Source organism: Globicephala melas, chromosome 4 (assembly GCF_963455315.2).
Source record: "Globicephala melas chromosome 4, mGloMel1.2, whole genome shotgun sequence".
NCBI classification, from domain to species: domain Eukaryota; kingdom Metazoa; phylum Chordata; class Mammalia; order Artiodactyla; family Delphinidae; genus Globicephala; species Globicephala melas.
The window spans coordinates 99,563,599-99,577,747 of NC_083317.1; the positions used below are offsets into that span (position 1 = coordinate 99,563,599).

Below are 14,149 nucleotides of genomic sequence, written 5' to 3' on the forward strand. Positions count from 1 at the left end.
GTTTAAGAAAACAAACAAAAATAACCTGTGTAGTTGCTGTTCAATTTCAGCGTCTGTTAATGAAGCTCTGTGTCTTTTTTTTCTTCACTGTTAGATGAGTGCCTGCAATCGTAAAGCATGACTCCGGTAATACCTCTGTAAATGAATCACTATTGCATTCATACAATTAGCCTCTGAACAGATGTCAGAAAGTAAAGATTGGCTGCCTCTAGATCAAGTTGCCGCTGCCAACTCTCGCGAGCTTTGTCAGTAACAGTTGATTGTAATGTCAGTGCAGTCCAATTTACAGGCTGGAGCAGAAGCTGCTTACTGCATTTCCCTGAAGTATTATATGATTTCCAATTCCTTGCAAACTTTATCATCTTCGTTGCAGTGAGTCGGGTAAGTTGCTCTGAATTTACATCTTCCTGTTAGAGATGCAAGTTACTGTGAAGCTTGTTCTGTGGGAGGAACGTGATCCCTTCACGTGTTTGCTGTGCCCCTTTGGTGCTCTGTGGGAGACAGTCATTGCAAATGGGACAGATAAAGTAAGGGAGCAGCCACATGCATCAAATCTTCCGATTGATTATTCAGGGAACGCAGACTGTGGCCATTTAACTGCTAAGGAAATAATGAATTTATTCAACTTTGTATAAAGGACCGTAGCACTTGTGGAATCACTGTAATATATGTTCCTAATGCACCCTCAAAGGGAAAACACTTTATGCTGTGTTTTACCCTTAAATGCACTGTTTAGTGAATTTTTCCTTAAAAGAGTAACAGAAGTGTTTTTTGACCAGTATTACTCTCTAGTTTTTTCTTTTTCTAAAGTGGTTTGAATTGTCTGGCTCTACAGGGTACTTAACATTTTGCCATCTGAAACTTTAACAATATCAATTGGCAAAGGAAAAGTCTAAGTTTCTTTTCTCTAAAAGGAAAAAGCTATTTCCCAGTTTGATTTACAAACTTTTGTCCCATTTGCCCTGTTTGTTCTCTTTCTTTTAATATGTGTGTTTATAGCAAAATATTTTACAATTGCTATTATTTTATTATTATGGAAATAATAAGCAAATATAGACTTTCTGCTCATCCTGTGATTTTGTAACTCTACCTTTATTTTGATATCAGTTCTTGTTTAACCAGAGGATTAAGCATTGAGTATAAAATATATGAATGATTAAAAGTAAACTGAAATGTGAGCAAAATTATTTCATTATTTATGATTTCTATTTGTAATTAAAAAAATTAAAGTTATCTCTTCCAAATTTTTATGAAGATATTGCATGATAATAAACTCAATTAGGAGTTACTGTCACTAGGCTGTGTAATGCTTCCATAATATAAGCTATCTCATATCTATGATAAATATTACATTTCACTTATATAAATAGTTACTTTGTTTAAGGATAAGCATGAGCTTTTAAAGAGTGACTTTTACTTTAAATGACATGTTTAGAATTCTCTGTGTATTTGAAATAACGTGACCTTTTGGAAGCAAATTAAATTTCTAATTGGATTTGCAAAGTTCTGTTTTATTCTCCTAGACCTGTTGTTGTTGTTCGTTTTTAATGCCCTGCTTCTTTAATTGTAAGAAAATATTTGGGATCTACTCCACATTTCAGTTTTTAGAATATAAGCTAATAATATAATATAATAATAATATATAAGCTAATAATGTCTTAGCAAATGATATCTTAGTTACAAATTTAGTTTGTGCTTTGATTTATTTCTTGGTAACAATTAATAATATATACTTAAATTGTATGCTGTCTTCATTTTAATGCTTTCATGCCAAAATCTGCTCATTCTTATCAAAACTAAACTGTTTCAAACATTGGAAAATTATAATTGGATAGATGTTAACCTAAGAACAGATTGAACTTTCAAAGAAGACCCAAGATATCTCTCTAATTTTAAATGTTCAAATTGTTCACACAATGAAAAGTTTGTGGATGTTCTTCCTGATTGAGGACAGTTACAGATCTGTTTCTCATACCTAATATAGTGTCTTCTATGTATACACATCCTTTTAGAGCCTACAGGGTATCTGAAGGATCCCTGAAAGACAGTGGTATAGTCTATTTATAAACAGACTTCCTCAGTTCCCCACTTCACTTAGCCTACAACAAAACAAGCTCTTTAGGTTTGGTATAAAGGCTCAGTTGTTTTAACTGAACTAAATACATTTTAGTGGCACTTGTTCTAGATCATATTTTCTAGATGGCTCTTTCCACACCATTTTAACAGTCTATTTTTATAGAGAAATATATATTCTAATGAAACTTTTTAAAAGACAGGAAAATTACATTCAGAGAAACTATTATCAATTTTTGCATGACCATCATTTAAAAAGTCCTTGACTGGCCAATTATTTTGAAAATTTGGTTGATATCCAATTATGGCAAATATATGGCAAATAAATAACTCTTCATATCAATAATTTGATTGCACCCATATTATATAGCATAACCTTATATATTTTAGAAATCAGTCAAGGAATTTTGATACTTTCAAAATTGAATTAAGAATGCAAAAAGAAGGAAATTATTTTTTACCTTTTTTTAATTAAAAAAATTTTTTTTAAGTTTAGAATATTTTCCCAAAATTGCCAGTAGATTTTGATATCCTGGAGCATTTGATAAACTTGGAACACTATAGTATCAATTGTCTTTCAGGTTTTTCTCTCTTCCCACTCCCATCCATTCTCTTTTGCAATTCCAAACAAAACGTCCTTCCTTTAATCAAATATTAAAGATTATTACAATAAGTTAATTGATCTAAATTCAGATATTTAGTTGTCCTTGGTATAAAACTTTACCCCGTTCTTTATGATAAACATGTTATGTGTTCTCAGAATTTAAATTATTTAATGTGCCAGTAGTCAATTTGCACCAGAAAGTATAGGAGGAAATAAATGAAATTTTATTGAATATTTTAATTATTAGTAAAGACTTAGAGATATAGAGTAATAACATTTCTTAGTCTCCTTTATTTGTCTCTCTTTTGATTGTTTAATCATGTGATAGCATATATTAAAAACATAAACATCTCTTAATGGTAAAACCACAGTGCAACATGTGAGACTAGAGAATAACAGGTTATGAAAAGAACAAAATAATGCTTACTTAAATAAAGTACTGCAGCTAAATATAAAAAAAAAACCTAGCCTATGCTAACAATGAGTATGTGAACATAAGCATATTTTCCTATTAAAACCTATATTTAATAATATGGTGTATAATACGCTACAACAGGTACCATGAAAGTGAATTGGAATTATATTGCCATTCTTGCAATAAACAAAGGCTTACAATGATTTTGTGAATGTTACTAATTACATTATTTACAATTACAAGGTGTAAGTACTTGTATTACTAATATCAAGATGATGACTCACAGATATCATTGTTGAAAAAGCAAGATTATTATTCATATAAATCATATTATATAACATTAAGTTCTACTCAGCACAAAATATAAATAAAAACATACAAGAAGTAGTAGTATAGGGCTTCCCTGGTGGCGCAGTGGTTGAGAGTCCGCCTGCCGATGCCGGGGACACAGGTTCGTGCCCCGGTCCGGGAGGATTACACATGCCAAGGAGCGGCTGGGCCTGTGAGCCATGGCTGCTGAGCCTGCGCGTCCGGAGCCTGTTGCTCCGCAACGGGAGAGGCCACAACAGTGAGAGGCCCGTGTACCGCATACACACACACACAAAAGTAGTAGTATAAATCAAACTAAATGACATGGGGATGATAGTACAACCTTTTAGATGTTATAGCAGCCTTTCATAACACATGCAATGAAAATTATTATATTTATTAATTACATACAAAACCAAAATTTTGGTAGTAATTTTATATTTGCTATGCAATAAAATTAATAAACAATAGAATGAAAGTTTGAAAATTGTCAGAAAGCAAAAATTATTAGGATTTGTTTTATGGTTTAAAAGACAAAAAAAGATTTATATAAAACCAAAAAAAAAAAATGATTGTCTTTATTAGACTCAGAAGACATTGATTGAGCTAGGCCAAAGGCAGGAATGAGTCCAACCAAAGATGCTGCAATTTATCTGTTGAAATGCAGCTTAGAATAAACCAGCTTTGTATCTTAATTCCTTTTCCTTTCTAAAGCAAGATTTTAAAAATGAAAAAAAAAAAAAATCTATCACAGCACTTTGCTTCTTCCAAATGCTCTCCTCCATTTATTTAAAAGAAATGTCTTAGGAATTAGCAGAAGGAAGAAAAAAAACCACACAACTGTGGTATGTGGTAGCAGTGTCTCTAAAACTCCTAACTCTCAGAAATATAAAATTTTATTAGTAAGTGTCAATTTTACAGGAAACTTTACATTATTATGACATTTTATTTACTTATTATTTTTAGAAGATAAATTGCATTTTGTTATGATGATAATAAAGCTAAATTTTTATAATAGTATATACATAGTGTTAAAATATTGTATACTTCAATAATATATATTTATTGGTATTAGCACAAATTCAGTTGTATCAACATTGAAAGCATAAAAATTGATCTCATGGCTTGATTTTTTTAAACCTTATAACAATCATTATGTATAAATATATATGTATATATGCATAAACATATGGACATCAGTAGAATTAGATATAAATATATAGATATAGACACAGCCATAAACAGAAAAAGATAGAGGCAGAAATAGAGGCAGAGATAGAGGTATAGATGGAGATATATCTATAAATACTAGACACTGAACAAAATAGTATACACAATGGACTAGTTTATTCAGATATTTTGGGGGATCAAAAAATACTTGTTGATCACTAGCTGTCCTATGAGCAGTGGTGAATGAGGCTGATTACAGTGAGGGTCATAGATCTGAGACACTTATTACCATAGATAGTGTCTTAATCTCTGCCTTCCAAGACAATGTAATTTAAAAAGTAGAATAAAAAGACTATTACAAATTCTCAGTGCTCACAGGATTAACTTCTTGGACATATAGGTTGGACTTATTATTACACTATCAAAACATAATAAAAATATTTTGTACATGTATGGGCCTTTGCTATTGTTATGTGGATGAGAATCAGTGTTTGTATTTGACAGTTTTAATCAGATTTTCTTTTTTCTTTCAGTTATATAAAGATGTTAGTTCTTTCAAATGATATCTGCATTACATTTTTCTGTCCCTCTTTGCCACTTGGAGTTTCAGAATCTGATTTAAATTTTTTTTTATTTAAAAGAAACTCAAGTATGCATTATGAATTTTTAATGAAAATTTGATTTCCCCAAATGTTCTCTTCATATCATTAATAAGTATTATTTAATAAAATGCCAAATAGTTATGATTTTATAGGTCTCAAAGATTACTTTTGCTTCTCCCACTTTTCCCAGTAATTTCTCAGTTTAATCCTCTTATTTCACTCATCGTGTCCACTATCAAAATACAAGTAAATCTAACCATGCTAACACATTTAACCTCCCTAGTTGCACATGCTTTAATCAATTAACAAACTAACAGGCATACGTTGAGTAATCCCTGAGTGTAAAATTTCTTCTAAGTCAGTTTCTTCTCCCACATCTAATGTTATCTCCATTGACAATATAATTCAGATAGAAAAGCCCTTCGTGGTTATTCAGTTTCAGAGGAATTGGTATATATCCAGTCTTCCCTTTCCAGTTTTTCCCGTAGGCCTTTATAGTGGTAGCAGATTTGTTAGTTTTCACAATTTGTAGGAAAAATGGCAACTACTGTATTTTTTTTGTTACTTCACATTCTGTGAATTGCTTGTCCAAATTCTCTTCTGACCACAGGGTACAATTATATAGAGGAAGAAAACACTAGGCAAAAAGGACCACAGACGGGACCATGCAAACAGAAAAAGGCAGTAATAGAAGTCTGAGGATCCTTAAAGGTTCTTAACCTACTGCCAAGAGCCAGCCAGCCATGATTAGAATTGTATATATTTCAGAGAATATATAAGCTTGTATTTCCTCTTCTAACTATGGTAGAAATTTAATCTATTATATCTATCATTAAGTAGACTACCATTTAATACCACCTTTGGTGGTGCTGTGTATGGTAAAGAAGTATATATATATATATATATATATATATATATATATATACACTAATGCCTTGGACAAATTTCCTCCTTAAAAAATGACATCTTTCTTACAGAGGTTTGAAAATGAATCTTTCCAAATTGAACTAATTTCTCCTTTTCCATTTCATTCATTTATTTCTCAATTGAAAACTGAAATATCTCCGTTTTCTATGTTTTTTTATGTGTCTTTATAGCAGTAATAGATTTATTAGTTTTCATAATTTATAGGATTGATAAGAATTACTAAATTTTAGTTAATTATCATCAATAAAATATAATACTAGATGCATGAGGCTGTTAAAACTTCCCACTTATCTCTCTTGCAGAAACCAATATGCAGAGCAAGGGTACCATCATATACATCAGATTTCTCTTGCGGTTTCTTCTGCTCTGGGTGCTCTTTGGGAAGTCACACACTGAAGAAGACGTCATAATTACCACCAAGAATGGAAAAGTCAGAGGGATGAACTTGCCAGTTCTTGGTGGCACAGTAACAGCCTTTCTTGGAATCCCCTATGCACAGCCACCTCTTGGTAGACTTCGATTCAAAAAGCCACAGTCCTTGACCAAGTGGCCCAATATTTGGAATGCCACAAAATATGCAAATTCTTGCTATCAGAACACAGATCAAAGTTTCCCAGGCTTCCTTGGATCAGAGATGTGGAACCCAAACACTGACCTCAGTGAAGACTGTTTATATCTGAATGTGTGGATTCCAGCACCTAAACCAAAAAATGCTACTGTAATGATATGGATCTATGGTGGTGGTTTTCAGACTGGGACATCATCTTTGCATGTTTATGATGGCAAGTTTCTGGCACGGACTGAAAGAGTTATTGTGGTTTCAATGAACTATAGGGTGGGTGCCCTAGGATTCTTAGCTTTACCGGGAAATCCTGAGGCGCCAGGAAACACGGGCTTATTTGATCAACAGATGGCCCTTCAGTGGGTCCAAAAAAATATAGCAGCCTTTGGTGGAAATCCTAAGAGTGTAACTCTCTTTGGAGAAAGTGCAGGAGCAGCTTCAGTTAGCCTTCATTTACTTTCTCCTAGAAGCCACCCATTGTTTACCAGAGCCATTCTGCAAAGTGGATCCTCTAATTCCCCTTGGGTAGTGACATCTCTTTATGAAGCTAGGAACAGAACATTAACTTTAGCTAAATTTATTGGTTGCTCTAGAGAAAATGAGACTGAGATCATCAAATGTCTTCGAAATAAAGATCCCCAGGAAATTCTTCTGAATGAAGTATTTGTTGTCCCTTATGGTACGCTCTTGTCAGTAAACTTTGGTCCAACTATGGATGGTGATTTTCTCACTGACATGCCAGACACACTACTCCAACTTGGACAGTTCAAAAAAACCCAGATCTTGGTGGGTGTTAACAAAGATGAAGGGACAGCATTTTTAGTATACGGTGCTCCTGGTTTCAGCAAAGATAACAATAGTATTATAACTAGAAAAGAATTTCAAGAAGGTTTAAAAATATTTTTTCCGGGATTGAGTGAATTTGGAAAGGAATCGATCCTTTTCCACTACATGGACTGGTTAGATGATCAGAGAGCCGAAAACTACCGTGAGGCCTTGGATGATGTTGTTGGGGATTATAACATCATATGCCCTGCCTTGGAGTTCACCAAAAAGTTCTCAGATATGGGAAACAATGCCTTTTTCTACTATTTTGAACACCGATCCTCCAAACTCCCTTGGCCAGAATGGATGGGAGTGATGCATGGTTATGAGATTGAATTTGTCTTCGGTTTACCTCTGGAAAGAAGAGTTAATTACACAAAAGCTGAGGAAATTTTGAGTAGATCCATTATGAAACGCTGGGCAAATTTTGCAAAATATGGGTAAGTGCCAATTTTTGTAGTTGTTCTTGTTTGGCTTTGTTTTGTTTTGCTTAACTTTTCTTGGTCTCCAGTGTAGACTTCATTAAAGGTACAGAAACATTTTGATTATTTATTCTCTTCATGCCTTAAGCTGGTTTTGTTTTTTATTATGTACTGCATTTCAGTTCCTTGCATCAGAGTGCTTAAGAGAAATAATCAAAGAACTTTTATGAAAAATATTTTCTGATTTCATTTCCAAAGTACTTCAAAGTACTTTAACAATGTTCACCAAAGTTTGTACGGAAATAGATGTTTACCTTGAGAACTAAAATTACTGTGACATGTTATTAAGCCTGAAAGTTTATAGTGTTCACAGGTTTAAGAAAGATTAGGAATCTCTCTCTTTTTCTCATGCTCTTAAGCACTAGTACATTGTTACCTGATACACAAAGAAATACATCCCTGCTCAGGAAAATCAAAGGGCAAGATGGTGATAGGGTTGTCCCTCAGATTATTCAAAATACAGAATTTGCCATTTTATCAACGTTTTTTATTCCCTAATATGTTTGTTCAGAGCTTTTAGGTAACCTGTGTTGAGCGAGAGCTACAACAAGCTACATCTTGTTCAGCTAAGCTGTTTTACACTTGAGTAGTCATATGGATGACATTACATAATCAGAGATGTTACAAAAGAACATATTTTCCCTCGTATTTTATAAATATTGTGATAGTATGTCTTCAATAATCAGAAGAAAATAATCTCTTTTAATATATATTCTATTTTTTTAATATTTTGTGTGTGTAAAAAATAAGTTGTTTTTTTTTTACTGTTTGTAACCCCAAATTGAATTTTATACATTGGAATAATTTGTATCAATGAGAATAATAAAAGAATAGAAATTTGCGCATCGCTTTTTTTGAAAAGTGCTTACAGAAACTCATAATCTGATTGATGCATTAATCCAATTTGTCATCCTGTGTTTTACAATTGAAAAGAATCTTGAGAATGATTTTGCTTTCTGCTTTTCTTCTCCATCCTCCATTTGGAATTCATTGTACTCCATGTTACTGTATGTATCTCTCTACAAAGTACTTGTATGATATAATTCATCTCAAAATTTTTGATACTTATTTACTGTGTATAAAACTAAAACTCTTCCATGTGGCATTAAGAGGCTTCTATAATCTTGTTGCAACCCGTACTCCCCAACACCTTGTTGCTTGGTAGATGAGTTATCTCATGAATACCAAAGATTTCAAGCTTAACTACACCTTAAAGCCTTGTTCTTGCTATGTGCCCTGCTTAGAACATTTACCTCTCTCCTTTTTAATGACACAAGTCCTACTATTTTGTTAAAGTTTTGACTGACTACATGTTTCATACAATGTATATTTAATTCCTAGAGTTGTAGTTCCTTCAGACTTCTTTTTCACTCTTACAGAAGCCACTGACTGTCACGTGTCTAAATCCTATCTTTCATTGTATTCTGAACCTCCTAAACTAGACTAAGAACTAACTTCTTGAAAGAGAACCTGTGGTTTTATTGGATACTCATTAAAGTACTGACATTATGGGTAAAAAATTTCTTTTTCAAGATATGTAGGCTATTATATTATCTGTTATTATATTATCTGTAGCTGTGCAATATCTTACACCTTCTCAACATCAGTCTAAATTTCTGCTTAAGAAGGATCATCTTATTTCTAGAGCTGCATTAGAATTATGTATATTTCATTCTGTTCTCTCCCTCAAGGTTCTATCCATATTAAATCATCTGAATATACTTTTAATTCTTTCTGGCAATTCTAGAGATTATAAATAATTTAAGGGGAATATTAAGGGAATTTAAGGGAAATATCAATATTTCTTCAAATTATTGATGCCTGTAAATTTTTAAAGGACTTCATACTTTGCATGTTTAAATCATCAAGAAATTTATATTTTCTTATTTCACAATTGGGAACACTGAGAACCAGATGTGGTAAAGGTCATATTTATGGTATACAGATAGCAACAGGTCAAAGAAGAGAATATTTGACAATTAATAGAATAATAGATTGTTTAATCCTAATCTCCTTCTATGATTAGCATATTTTAATGGGAAATAAATAAAGGTTGACACATTTTAATTATAATGATAAATTCATATAAACAAGATTATAAACCATAAAAATTAAACTTTTTTAAGAAGTTCAGCCATAACAAGATGTCATTTCAGTCGGTGAGTTTCTTTAGAGCCCATGTTTGCACAGTTGAACAGATAATAGCATGTGATTTGTGTTGAGATTTGACTTGATGGCAAACATAATTTTAATCTCCTGCTGTGCACTATCTGTTTTCAAAGTATACCTATGAATAAATACAGAAATTTAGAATGATTAAATAAACTCCATGGAAACAAAGTTGGTTTAAGCGTTAGGTTTGGAAATCCACCCATATTTATTTGACCACAAACATGATGTTTGATGTTCTCTTCCCAGAGAGATTCTCCCCCTTGGTTCCCCTCTACTCCCCATACCGGGGACATTTAACAATGTCTGGAGTTGGGATGCTACTAGCAAGGTAGAGGCTAGGGGTGCTGCTAAACATCTTAAAATGCACACGACAGCCCCCCACAACAGCGAATTATTCATTCCAAAGGTCAGTAATGCCAAGACTGGGAAACTGCAGGATTTTACTTCCATATAACCCCAAAATGACACATCAAGAAAGTAAAAAAGTAGAACTGAGCATTGTAATAATCATCCAGGAAAATGAGTTTTCCAGTTCGTGGTTCATAAAATGTTTCAATGAATTTTTCTCCTTAAATAGTAAGTTTAGTATATATTGTATTTCTCATTAGGATTAAGTTCAAAATAATTTTGAATTTTTCTTTGTGATATTTTATTTTGCCAGTGGGTTGTTTAGTAGTCTATTGTTTAACTTCCAGCTATTTGGGTAATTTCTAGATATCTTGTTGTGGATTTCTAATTGAATTCAGTTCTAGTAAGAGACTATACTCTATAAGATTTTTCCCTTTGAAATATATTGAGAATTATTTTATGACCCAGCGTATGATCTTTATGGGTGATTATTTTATGTGCTCTTGAAAAGAATGTGTGTTCTTCAATTATTTGGTATGGTGTGTTCTGTAAATTAATTAGTTCATGGTTGCTCAGGTCTTCTAATAGTCTTACTAATATTTTTTGCCTACTTGTTTTAAATACTGAGAGAAGGGTATTAACATCTTGGACTATAACTATGGTATTATTTATTTCTCCATTTAGTTCTGCTAATTTTCCTTATAATATTTTAAATCTATACTATTAATTCCATGTACTTTTAGGATTATGTAGTCCTGATTAATTGGCTGTTTTATCATTATGAAATGTCTCTGTCCTGTAGTTGACTTTGCCTAATATTAAGATAGATACATCAAGTTTCCCATGCTTACATTTGCATAATATATTTTGTTCCATCCTTTTACTCGAACCCAACTATTTAAAAACAAACAAAAAAAACCCCTTTCTTACAGTTGGTGTGATTAACCTATTTGATATTTAATGTAATTGTCAATATGTTTTTGTTTAAATCTACCACCTTGCTATTATTTTTTTCTTTTTTTTTGAATTTTATTTTATTTATTTTTTTATACAGCAGGTTCTTATTAGTCATCAATTTTATACTCATCAGTCTATACATGTCAATCCCAATCGCCTAATTCATCACACCACCATTCCAAACCCCCTTCTGCTTTCCCCCCTTGGTGTCCATACATTTGTTCTCAACATCTGTGTCTCAATTTCTGCCCTGCAAACTGGTTCATCTGTACCATTTTTCTAGGTTCCACATATATGCGTTAATATACGATATTGGTTTTTCTCTTTCTGACTTACTTCACTCTATATGACAGTCTCTAGATCCATCCACGTCTCAACAAATGACCCAATTTTGTTCCTTTTTATGGCCAAGTAATATTCCATTGTATATATGCACCACATCTTCTTTATCCATTCATCTGTTGATGGGCATTTAGGTTGCTTCCATGAGCTGGCTATTGTAAATAGTGCTGCAATGAACATTGGCGTGCATGTGTCTTTTTGAATTATGGTTTTCTCTGGGTATATGCCCAGTAGTGGGATTGCTGGATCATATGGTAATTCTATTAGATTTTTAAGGAAACTCCATACTGTTCTTCATAATGGCTGTATCAATTTACATTCCCACCAGCAGTGCAAGAGGGTTCCCTTTTCTCCACACCCTCTCCAGCATCTGTTGTCTGTAGATTTTCTGTTGATGCCCATTCTATCTGGTGTGAGGTGTTACCTCATTGTAGTTTTGATTTGCATTTCTCTAATAATTAGTGATGCTGAGAAGCTTTTCATGTGCTTCTTGGCAATCTGTATGTCTTCTTTGGAGAAATGTCTGTTTAGGTCTTCTGCCCATTTTTGGATTGGGTTGTTTGTTTTTTTTAAATATTGAGCTGCATGAGCTGTTTCTGTATTTTGGAGATTAATCCTTTGTCCATTGCTTCATTTGCAAATATTTTGTCCCATTCTGAGGGTTGTCTTTTCATCTTGTTTATGGTTTCCTTTGCTGTGCAAAAGCTTTGAAGTTTCATTAGGTCCCATTTGTTTATTTTGGTTTTTATTTCCATTACTCTAGGAGGTGGATCAAAAAAGTCATTGCTGTGATTTATGTCAAAGAGTGTTCTTCCTATGTTTTCCTCTAAGAGTTTGATAATGTCTGGCCTTATATTTAGGTCTCAAATCCATTTTGAGTTTATTTTTGTGTATGGTGTTAGGGAGTGTTCTAATTTCATTCTTTTATATGTAGCTGTCCAGTTTTCCCAGCACCACTTATTGAAGAGACTGTCTTTTTTCCATTGTATATCCTTGCCTCCTTTGTCATAGATTAGTTGACCATAGGTGCGTGGGTTTATCTCTGTGTTTTCTATCTTGTTGTATTGAGCTATGTTTCTGTTTTTGTGCCAGTACCATATTGTCTTGATTACTATAACTTTGTAGTATAGTCTGAAGTCAGGGAGTCTGATTCCTCCAGCTCCATTTTTCTTTCTCAAAACTGCTTTGGCTATTCCAGGTCTTTTGAGTCTCCATACAAATTTTAAGATATTTTGTTCTAGTTCCATAAAAATTGCCGTTGGTAATTTGATAGGGATTGCATTGAATCTGTAGATTGCTTTGGGTAGTATAGTCATTTTCACAATATTGATTCTTCCAATCCAAGAACATGGTATATCTCTCCATCTGTTGGTATCATCTTTAATTTCTTTCATCAGTGTCTTATAATTTTCTGCAAACAGGTCTTTTATCTCCCTAGGTAAGCTTATTCCTAGGTATTTTATTCTTTTTGTTGCAATGGTAAATGGGAATGTTTCCTTAATTTCTCTTTCAGATTTTTCATCATTAGTGTATAGGAATGTAAGAGATTTCTGTGCCTTAATTTTGTATCCTGCAACTTTACCAAATTCATTGATTAGCTCTAGTAGTTTTCTGGTACCACCTTACTATTTTTAATCCATCCTTCTTATTGCTCCTTTTCAGCTTTTTTCTGCATTATTTTAATGTTTTATTTGATTTTATTTTTAAACAGGTGTTTTAGTTTGCCTTTAATTTTTTCCCCAGTATTTGTCTTAATGCTAGCAATTGTTTCTGTAACTTATAACTATCTACTTAGAGTTAATACTGAATGACTTAACACTTTGCCATTGACATTTCCCACTTTCTAAACAATTCATGCTTCCTATTTTCCTTTTCACTCTTACTACTTCACAAATGTAAGAAACTAACAGTATAGTTTCATTTATTGTCCTCCATGTTTTTTATATTGTTGTCATATGTTTATACAATGTATAATATAAAATCCCTCATAAAATTTTATTTACCTTAAATGATCAGTTATATTAATATAAATTCATAAAAGAAAAGAAAAAAATATTCTTTTATGTTTACTCATGTATATACCTTTCCAGTGTTCTTCTCTTTCTTGTGGATTCGAGCTCTCATCTGACATCATTTCCCTTTGTGCTGAAGAACATCCTTTAGGATTTCTCATCGGCAGGTTGACTACTTACAAATTTCCTCAGCTTTTTTTAATCTGAAAATACCTTTATTTTGCTTCAATTGAAGCAAATATTTTTTAAGAAGATAGAATTCTGATTTGATCATTTATTCTTTTATCAGTTTAAAGCTGTGTTTCATTTTCTTGTTATCTCTTCAGTTCTGATGTAAAGGGAGCCTTTA

The 14,149-nt window shown here is 32.6% G+C and overlaps 1 protein-coding gene across 1 annotated transcript in view; it reads left to right on the top strand.

Annotated features, from left to right (window-relative positions):
• Positions 1-255: 255 nt before the first annotated feature.
• BCHE (butyrylcholinesterase) overlaps positions 256-14,149 on the top strand; it is an 88,666-nt gene continuing 74,772 nt past the window's right edge. The window contains exons 1-2 of the mRNA XM_030864276.2: positions 256-381; positions 6,403-7,927. Coding sequence (XP_030720136.1) covers positions 6,411-7,927 — 1,517 coding nt within the window. The 5' untranslated portion in view covers positions 256-381; positions 6,403-6,410. The remainder of the gene's footprint in view (positions 382-6,402; positions 7,928-14,149) is intronic.